General features: G+C 33.4%; 1 protein-coding gene across 1 annotated transcript; it reads right to left on the bottom strand.

Moving 5' to 3' along the window:
- Positions 1-7,362: 7,362 nt before the first annotated feature.
- Positions 7,363-10,166, bottom strand: LOC140175605 (secreted RxLR effector protein 161-like). The gene is made up of 2 exons (XM_072204129.1): positions 9,597-10,166; positions 7,363-7,545 (listed from the first exon to the last, which is right to left on the bottom strand). Exons 1-2 carry the CDS (start codon positions 10,164-10,166, stop codon positions 7,363-7,365), a joined length of 753 nt encoding a protein of 250 aa, XP_072060230.1.
- Between the last annotated feature and the right edge of the window lie 1,020 nt (positions 10,167-11,186).

The raw sequence follows: 11,186 nt of genomic DNA, 5'->3' as shown, positions 1-11,186 counted from the left end.
GGACTGTCCCTCTGTCATGCATCCCCAACTCGAGTTATACTCATCATAAACTTGATCATAATCATGATCTATATCCATCACCCTCACTGGTGAATATTTACGGGGGCGAGCTCATCCGGGTCTTTCACAGTGCCCGGCCACACTTATGACATAGGGTCAAAAGAGCTTCGAGTCTCAACCTGGAGCACGTGGTGGCTAGTCACTGCTACTACCCAGGGAAACTCTTATCTCCGATAGTGGAAGTGCAAATCACAATTATCAATAATTCAGCATAAACATGCATGAATTCTCATCCATGGATCAACATCCATATCAGCCATCCGGCTCACGGTTCAATCCAGAACCAGCCAATATTCATATCATACACAGCCATTCCGGCTCACGGTTAAATCCATAACCAGCCAATATTCATAGCATACACAGCTATTCCGGCTCACGGTTCAATCCAGAACCAGCCAATTCATAAACAATTACGGCCCTTCGGCCAATGGCTTAACAAGCACTTCCACCACCATCCTCCACATCTCACATAATCATCAATGATCCTCATTGATTATTCATTTTCCCTTGCTTCACTCGCAAGTTATCACATCCACTAGCTCCTTCTCCCATAGCTAGGCATATCATAATGTTTTGAGATATAAGTGGTGAGATCGGAGGCTTAGAAGTATGAAATTTGGCTTTTAAAACTCAAAAATCAACTTTGGGATGAAAACAGGTCCGCGCACGCGTGGATGGCCTCAAAAACTTCATCGACGCGCAAGCGTCATGCACGCTAACGCGTGGAATAAACATTTGCCAATCGACGCGTACGCGTGGGCGTTCTCGTGCCCCCGGCACAACACTGGCACAGTTCTGGCATAACTCTCTAGAAAATGGCTGGGCATTGGGTGCAGCACCATCGGCGCGCCCGCGCACATCACGCGTACGCGTGCATGGCATTTTCGGGAAGAACGGCGCGCACGCGCCAAGTGCGCCCTCGCGCAAGGGGTCATTCTGCTAAAAATTTTCTAAGTTAAAAGCTGCAGAATTCACCAATTTAAACCCCAATCTTCCAACGGACATAACTTTCTCATTTTAAATCGTTTTTCACCCGTTCTTTGAACGGCATGGACATCCTGGATCCAATTTCATTTCTAAACAGATTTGGCACAAAACAGAGATCCGTAGTCCAAGTTATGTCCCATTAAAGTATGCCCAAAAACCAGATTTTTCATAAAAACCACAAAGTGCCATTTTCAAACAAGCCATTTTCAACTCTTTTCAAAACCAATCAAAACATGCCATTTTCATCCCTTTCCTTTGAAATCAATCAAAATACATCAATTTCAACATCAAGCCTCCTCAACTCACACATTGACACTTTACCACAAATTACAAAATCACTATCTCATCATTTTAACCCACTTCACCCAAGTGGCTCAAACTCAAATATATTGACATATCATATACTCTTACTCATGCCAATTCTCAACAACACCAATTCCAATAAATCATCATTGTACACAATCAATATCATACTCACCATCAACATGGTCCAACCCACAATTCAACCATAACCAATCATCAAGCATATATCACAACATGCATATTTCCCATACATCAAACCATCAAGGCATCATTAATCATCATCACATATATGACCACATCATATATCTCAATCATTCAACAACATCAACATTTCAATGCCTATCTTAGAGCCTCTAGCCTAAGTATTTCCTACCACATTACATATTAGATACGGGAAACCGAAACCATACCTTAGCCGATTTTCCCAAGCTCCACCGGAGCACTTCCAAACCACTTATCCACAAGCTCTCAAGGCCTCAACACCTCCAAGAACAGATTTTTCACCACCAAATCCCTTTTTCAAGCTTTTCAAAATCACCAATCAAGCTCCAATATCCACACACACACAACCTAAGCCACAACCATCATACCCATACACAACATCTCAAAACCCAAACATCATAAAACAACAAAATACACTAGGGTTGAGAATCTTACCACACCCAAGGTCCAAGGAGACAAGATTAACCTTCTCCTTCAAGAGAGTTGGGTCCTATAACATCAAAGAACCCAAAATCTCAACATTTCACCCATGAAACTCGAAAATAAGGGCTGAGATTTCGAACAACAACACGTGGCTTACCTCAAGATTGGTTGTATGGGTTTTGTAGAGCTCTTCGCGGTGAACGCGTGGCCGCAAACAGGGCGGCAATCGGAGCTCTAGATCAAAAGTTATGGTGGTTTGAAGATTAAGCAAAGGAGAGAACTTGAGAGAGTGTTCTTCTCCTCCCTCACTCTATTTCAGCTTGTGTGTGTAACAAATGAGGAGAGAGAGTGCTGAAAACTAGGGTTTTGGTTAAGTTATGTTGGGCCAAGGGCCCACTTTGGGTCCAATTGGCCCGGTTTGACCCGTTCGGTCCAATCTTGGTCCGAATTCTATAAAATTGGTACCAAAATTCTCGTCTCAATCTCCTCTACCACATTTAGCCATAAAAATCACATTTTAGGCTTTCTAGAATAAATTCTCATTTATGGGTTAATTAGCCATTAATTAACCGGGTTTTACAGAAATCACGTCAATTCATCAGCTATTGAAGAAACAATAATTATCTTGGACAATTACTCTATTTATTGTGATAATCAAAATAAATATCTGTCGGTAGCAAATTTAGTCTTGCAAAGCCGCTGTAAACATCTAGAAATTGACCTCCATTTTCTAAGAGATAGTTATATAAAAAATAATTGTATGTGTTAGTATACCTACTCAAGATCAAGTGATAGATATTTATAAAATTTTCGTCTATTAATTTGCTTCATAGATTTAAATCTAAACTTAGATTGTACATAAAATTCAACCTAAGTTTGTAGGGGTATTGAGAGTAGTTAGGAGATTAATTGATATTTTTTCTCGTGTTAACTGAAATAGTTAATAGCTATTTGAATTCTGTTTTCTATAATGTTATGTTACAACATAATTCAAATATGTGATGATAGAACTCTTAATTGTTATATATAGTTTAAGACTTGATATCTATCTCAATATATGAATTCTACTCAATCTTTTCTTTTCTCTTACATGTATGAGATCTCATTCTTTAATGCATTAGTTACCTTCCTTGATTTATGCCTTTTTGAGAAAGTTCACACTCTTAGGTAGTGTTTATTTTGAGAAATTGAGACAGAAGTTGGGAGATTGAGATTTAGTATCATGTTTGTTGGTTTAGATATTGGTACTAAAATTTCTGTCTCTGTCCCCAAAATTTCAGTACCTCCAAAAAATAGGACACAGAGGACTAAAATTTTTAAAGATGAAGACTAAAATTTTAATAACATTTTATACCTAAAATTCCTTCATTTTAATTAATTAATTTTAATTTTATCCTTTGTACAAATTAAATTAAAATTTTATTTTTATTTCAATTTCTATCTCCCACATTACATCAAGTAAAATACTGAGATTTATTTCAATCTGTGTCTCATACCTTATTGTTGTATTAATACTAGACATAGACTAAAACAATGAAGCCACTCCTACTATTTTTAGAAGGTAATGCTAATATGCCTATTATAGTTATCCTACTTTAAAAAGTATTACTAAAATTACAGTAATATTTTTTTATTATTTAATCATATTTTTTAATTTAAAAAATAAAAAATATTACTAAAATATATTAAAAAAAAGTTAATTTTAATATTAATAATACTTGTATAATCAGTACCTATTAGTATTTGTAATATTCTTTTAAAGAAATCACAACTATCTTTTTATTATGGCCGAACCGCATATACATGGCGCAAAATTTTTCTACCATCATCATTTGAATATAAAATCTTGTTGAAAAAAAATCGAGAATTACTTCTTGCACTAACTTCTATTAATAGTATTTATACAATATTTCAGTCTTTAAAAACACAAGAAAACATTTTTTTTCTTTATTCGATAATAAAAGACAAATTTTTATCTTCTTTCACTTCTTGTCAATTATATTTTCAATATCAAAAAGGCAAAAATAAAAATATACAAAAACAAATATAGACAAAGATAATACGTATAACATTCTTTAATTTAAATACCTATTTTTGAAAAGAAAATCATTTTAAGTTAGGTTTCACAGTCAAACCCAAAAATGAAAGATAGTTTTAAAATTCTGGTCGCATAAAACTAAATTAATTTTTAAATTTTTATTTCGTTAGATAAATCCGTTTTTACATCATATTATTCGTTTATATAGAGGAACTAATATAAAAATTTTAAAAAATTTTAACACTATTATGCTTTTATTAAATGTGACAAAATTGATCTGTCTAAATTAATGTCTAATTTTAAATATTTTCAGAAACACCAATAGTATTAAAAATTTGTCGGCACAAACATATAAATTTTTTTAATTTATATACTTACAAACACCTTGAAAAAAAGTTTTAGAACTTGTTTCGGTATCATTAAATTATTATTTTTTTTAGTTTTTAGTGTGTTTAGTAAATTTAATAATAAAAATAAAAATAATAAAAAATAAAAAACATCTTTTAAAATTATTATTTATATTTTTCTATAAAAGATCTATTTTGTTTTTAAAAAAATATTTTAACATAATAAATAAACAAAAAATATATTATTATATCAAAAAATAATTGATAAAAAGAATATTTTTATACAAAATATCTAAATATTAAATTATTTTTAGGATAAAACATAAATGTCAAACATAACAGACTCAAATCCGTGACTTCTTAGATGAGTATGGAAAGACTATGTCATTTGAGTTATAACTTATTGGCAGAAATCTAAATAAAATATAAAAAAATAAAACGAATAAGAATAGAAATTCAATTTTTGTGTTTTAGTTCAAATTCTAGAAAATCTACATTTTTATAAACTTATAAATTTAAAATGGAATAATAAACAATTTCTAAAATTTATAAAAAAATCATCATTTGACTCATTAGCATCTAAAAAAATATTATTGGAACTTTTAACGTTGAAAAAGTTAATATAGAGTACAACCCTCCAAGGTAACATAGGAGTTAAAGCTTGATTTTTGTTCAGAGTCAGAAGTAACAGATAGTTATACAAATAGTTTGTCATTTTAATTTCTATAACTATCTGTTACTTCTGACTTTGAAAAAAAATTCAAGTTTTAACTCTTATGCTACCTTGGAGGGCTATACTTTATATTAACTTTTTCAACATATAAAATTCTGGTAATGATTCTTTATATGCTAATGAGTCAAATGATGATTTTTAATAAATTTTTAGAAATCGTTTATTATTCTGTTTTAAATTTATAAGTTTATAAAAACGTAGATTTTTAGGAATTTGAACTAAAACACAAAAGTTAAATTTTTATACTTATTCGTTTTGATTTTTTTGATATTTTATTTGGATTTAAATGGGGATATTTTCTTATTGACATTTATGTTTTAATGTCAATAATCTGTACAGGTAGTAAATCAAATAAACTAGATTCGATTTAGTGTCATAATAGCTAATTCGATTTATGTTTAAATGTAGTGCTCTATCTAATTCGATACACATTAATTCGATTTACTACTAAAATATGTAAATCAAATTCAGTAAATTCAATTTCATAGATATATATATATATATATGAAGGCATCCACTTAACATTTTTTGTTTTGGATAATTCATGTAATTTTGGGTTGTTTTTTGTTTATATAAGTGTTTTATGGATTTTTTATTTAAATAGATAAAATAATATATTTATTACTGAAATAAATAATTATAAAAATTATTACTGAAATTCGTTTCCCAGCCTTAGTGTAAACGAGATAAGCATGCGTGTATCTCGTTTATCGTGTAAACGAGATAAGGCATGTACGCGTTATATGTGTATATCTCGTTTACACTGTAAACGAGATACTTATAAAATTAATGCGTTTACAGTGTAAACGAGACATAGTAAGATAAATTTTCAACTGCTATAAAAGGATGTGCAACCTTTGGCATTCTCCACATATATTTTATATATTATTCTCTCCCGTTTTTCTTATAAAAAGTAGGCAAAAATATCTAGTAATAGCGGATACGTAGTTGTCTGTGTGTACCCCAATTGTCGTATGAGAAACAGCGCAATGGGGTGATATTTGAGTGTGAGAATCCGTTACTATTGCGTACTCAGCGAGTAAATTCGTTATTCGAGTTGAAAAGTATGATATTGAACAACTTTGGTGGCACAAGAAGAAGAGAGATGGGAAGGGTGGGTATAGGTTGTTAGTACCTTTAGGTAATGGAGTTTTCTGATTTCAACTATTTCGGCTACTCGATGACGAACATGTGCGACTCATGTTCAACATATCCATGGAAGAATCATGGCGGAACAAGTGATGGAACTTTCTGCCAAGTTGGTGATGTTAGTGGTAGTGGTTCTATATGCTCGACATTTATGTAGGATGACCCACCTCTCACACCACCACCGATTCATATTGTCATACCGGTGGAAGACATGGAGGTAGGTAAGGAAAACTCCAACGAAGAGTATGTTGTGGATAGTAACCATAGTGATTCTTTTGAGGATGATGAGGAGGAGGAGTTTGTATCGGAGACACCGGCCAAGACAGTGGTGCATTATGTTTTGTCTCCCCCCACCCGATTTTCACGCTATCAGATGTACCAAGTCACTATCATACATTGGATCTGGATGCCATACATGAGAAATCTCCATTTTCCAACATCGAGAAAGAGGATTACAACCTAGATCGTGGGGTTGAGTTTCGGGTCGGCTACAAATTTAAATGCCGAGATGCAGTAATGCAGGGTGTGAAGAACTACAGTATTCGCAGAAGTGCTGAGTACCGAGTGGTCGAATCGGACCGATTAAAGTATCATATACATTGCCGTCAAGCTGCAAATGGATGTCCATGGAGTCTCCGTGTTGTCCTCCGACAGAATTTTGGATACTGGCGATTTCAAGTTTAATTGAGGCATACTTACTCATTTATAATTGCTATATATTGAGTAGTTTTCAAACCTTTGCCAGAGGCTGAATTTGGTTTTCAATGCTGTTTTCCATTCATCTCCTTCCTTTTCCTTTCTTCCCCCAACCATTAAAGGAAAGGCTCATTCCGAGTCACAAGAGCCATTTCTCTTTTTTTTTTTCGTTATGGTAAAATCGGCTTCGATCCTCTTTGCGTTGATTCTCTAGTCGGAGAGTCATTTAATGATTATCCTCTTGATTTGTCTTTGTTACACCGGGACTTTTGGGAACAAGCAAGGGATTGAGATGCGCAAAAGCCTACTTTAGAGAAAGGCTAACGGACAAGCAACGGCTTCTAAAGTAGGGGGCGCTTTATTTTAATAGGGAGATCCGGAGGGTTGGTGGAGCGCATACTTGTCTAGCACCGACCATGTCCTAAGACCATCGATAGTTGGACAGTAGTCTCATCTGCAAGGTCATCATGCCGTTGATACAGTCCAACCCATCTATCAGCATCTCTATTGTGCAAGGTGCAGTCCGGTAAAGCTATTACTTCAAACCTTCTTATAAAAAGGTCTGGATGGCGAAGTAAAAGGCAGTTCTGCAGATATATGAAACTTGGGAAGAGTCATATAACAAGGTGTTGGAACTGCTACAGGCAATGTATTTAAACTCTAAATTAATAATTATATAATTAATAACTTAATTACCAAAAAATGATAACCACAATCTTAAAATTACTATTTTCTATCAGTGACCTATCCTTAATCATACAGATTGCATTCTAGTTCTTAGCAAGTACCCTAACCATGGATACACATATATGGGATTGCATAAAATAATAACCACATTCCTAGAATTACTAATTTCTACCAGTCACCTATTCCTAATTATACAAATTATATCCGAGTTCTTGGCAAGTACCCTAACCATGACTATACATGTATGAGATTACGTAAAACTTAAGATGATAGAACTAACCGCAAAGTCATTTGTGCCAGCGTAGTGTCATGTTGCATTCAGCCTGTTGATGTTCCGATCACGTGTATTTGCGCCGCCATATTCGTATTACTCGAGAGTATAGTTAGAAAGGGATAAAAGAGAGGAGAAAGTAGTGGAAAAATTTCCAGAACCTTGCTATCGACGAAATGTATATATAGACATCCCTCGACCTTATCTCGTTTAGTGTAAACGATATAAGCACGCACGTATCTCGTTTTAAATTGTAAACGAAATAAGGTTGGAGAACAAATTTCAATAATAATTTTTAAATTATTTATTTCAATAATTAATATATTTATTTTATTTATTTAAATAAAAAATTCAGTGTTTTATCCTTATTTTTACTTAAAAAAACTTTTTTCTAAAAAGAAATCACTTAAATATTTTTTTAAAAAAACTCACCAAAGAAGTCCTTATTCCTAAAGCCTTAAACCCTCTCACTCTAAAATAGATTTTCCACTTAGAAAGTAAGAAAGCTGAACTTTCATACCACAACCAAATTAACATCCCAATAATTAAAAGCCAAATCAAATTAAATCAAATCCCTTCTCTGTCTCTTCTGTTACCATACTTTCCGTCCATCACACAACAAAATACTCTCTCCACCAAACTTTTTCGACAGCCCCATGTAAAACTTAATATAATTTTACTGTACGTTATAAAATTATCATTCACAAGAAGATCTTGAAATTTATGATTATCACAAATAGAAATGAGAAGAGTTACTAACCTTGATCCATGATAAATAATAACAATAGTATTAGAAAGAATTCACTTTGTCTATTCCTTTGCCTTCTTAATTCTTTCTTCAATTTTATTATTGATGGTGAGTGAAGAAGAAAGACTTCATAGGTAGGAAGAGAGGACTGAATTTTGATATGTTTTCATAAAAACTAACTTCTATCAAGTTGGTTACATTTCAAAATAATAATGTAACTTCCTTTCATGTAACTTCTTTTATTTTATTATTTTAATTTTAATTAAATATTTATTAAACCAATAAAATAAGATACATCACACACATGAGACATCATATAATAATATAATTTCTTACATTCTCCCACTTGGCTCATGTGTCATTATTCCTATTGATGGTTTAAGAAATATTTATCATAATGCGCATTTTTAAGCAATTACTTGCATAGCTTAATTTATCATGATAAGAATAAAACTAGCATGAGTCATAGCGGTTGTACGTCACCTAATCGACATAGTCCCTTCTATGTACTATAAAGTTAGCCACATTCTTAACATGAGCCATAATTAGGAAGTATATAACATAATTAGTCCAATAATAATGTCTTCATTGTAAGACAATACCTGATTATTTTAATTCTATTATGTATACAATAAATTGAAAATTAGGTAATACAGAAACATTAATTCATTTGAGCTCAAAATGTCAATATCCATACAACACAAACTTCATTAAACATACATTGATCCTATAAACTCATAATACCCATCCTTTCAACATGACTAGTAAATGTTTTGGGTGGTAACCCTTTAGTCAAAGGATCAGCAACCATAATATTGGTGCTAATGTGCTCTATTGACACTCTTTGTTTCTGAACTTCTTCTTTAACGGCAAAGTATTTCAATTCCATATGTTTAGCACCTTTGGAATACTTGTCATTTTTAGAAAAAAACTGTTGCAGAGTTATCACAATAAATTTTCAACGGCCTAGCAATACTGTCAACAATTTTAAGCCCTGAAAAGAAGTTCCGCAACCACTTAGCTTGAACCATGGCCTCAAAGCATGCCACAAATTCAGCTTCCATTGTGGAAGTAGCAATTACTGACTGCTTCGCACTCTTCCATGATATTGCTCCTCTAGCTAAGAGATACAAATAACCAAAAGTGGATTTTCTTGTATTTACGCAACCGGCAAAATCTAAATCTGAATATCCAATCACTTCAAGGTGATTAGATCTCCTATAAGTAAGCATGTGTTCTTTTGTCCCTTGCAGATACCTTAAAACTTTCTTTGCAGCTTTCCAATGATCCAATCCTGGGTTACTTTGGTATCTACCAAGCATACCAACTGCAAAGCTGATGTCTGGCTTTGTGCAAGTCTGAGCATACATCAAACTCCCAACAACAGATGCATATGGAATTCCTTCCATCTGTTTCCGTTCCAAATTATTCTTTGGACATTGCATGAGTCTAAACTTGTCTCCTTTTTGAATTGGAACGGGTGATGCTGAGCATTGTGCCATTCTGAATCTCTCTAATACTTTATTAATATATGATTTCTGAGACAATCCTAATAGTCCTTGTGATCTATCTTGTAACACCCTACCATACAGAGTCTTATGCTTAAGTCATAATTCAGAGATGGCAAGGTATTACGACCTCTAAAAATAAAATTTAATACGAATAGTAGTATGAATGATTGATTATAACTAGGAGCCTTTGTAGAAAAAGGGGTAACCAAAAATCGCAACTCAAAAGCGCAACACTCCAATCGATAACGTAAAGAACAAGGATAACCAACGCGAGATTATATATATACAAAGGAGTGTCAAAAACAGGAATATCAAGACTCAAGATCCGGCTGCGAAGATATCCGGTCCGAGCATAACAACATATACATATGATAAAATAAGGAAAAACCCCAAAGGAAACCCAAAGGGACACAAATACATAAAACCTATTCTCCAAAATCTCCCATAAGAGGAGTCATCACAGTTTGTATTATTTAATGGAGATAAAAGTATCTAAACAAAACATATAAACCAAAACATAGTCCCGAGAACAAAGGATCTTCGCAAATCGAGAAGTCTCCAGCATGCCTCAGCGGGGAACCTCACGTCCTGCATCTGAAAACTACAAAATCGGCATGGGTGAGAACCAGAGGTCCCCAGCATGGTAACAGCTTCCACATATATAATACGTAATAATAGAGGAAAGCCGAAGGCAATCCTAGAACTCCCTCCAGATAATTCAAAGCTTATAAACAAGCTAAACCATATAAGGGTATCTGACTAAAGATTCTTCAGTCTAACTAATACTTCCCTTTTCAATTCCTTCAAACCTCCCAACCACCAGCAGGAGTATAATGTAGCAAACACAGTTGTATCAAACAAGAAATATACAAGTAGGAACAATTAAGGCATTTAGACAATTAGCAAGTAATATGCAGTCAAATAGGCAATCCCAAACAATTCATATAGTATGCATATGATGAATGTCTGTCCCTAGTGGCTGATGATATCATCTTGTTGGTTATAGAGCCA

Source organism: Arachis hypogaea, chromosome 10, assembly GCF_003086295.3.
Source record: "Arachis hypogaea cultivar Tifrunner chromosome 10, arahy.Tifrunner.gnm2.J5K5, whole genome shotgun sequence".
Classification (NCBI taxonomy): domain Eukaryota; kingdom Viridiplantae; phylum Streptophyta; class Magnoliopsida; order Fabales; family Fabaceae; genus Arachis; species Arachis hypogaea.
Note: the sequence above shows the minus strand (reverse complement) of the source record. Positions and strands in the feature narration are given on the sequence as shown.

Bases quoted from the DNA above. Each gene is read 5' to 3' on its own strand.
- LOC140175605 (XM_072204129.1), bottom strand. From the start codon at position 10,166: ATGGCACAATGCTCAGCATCACCCGTTCCAATTCAAAAAGGAGACAAG. The intron at 7,546-9,596 runs GTTTTTTTCTAA...ATATATCTGCAG, and splicing joins ATTGTGATAACTCTGCAACA to AACTGCCTTTTACTTCGCCA.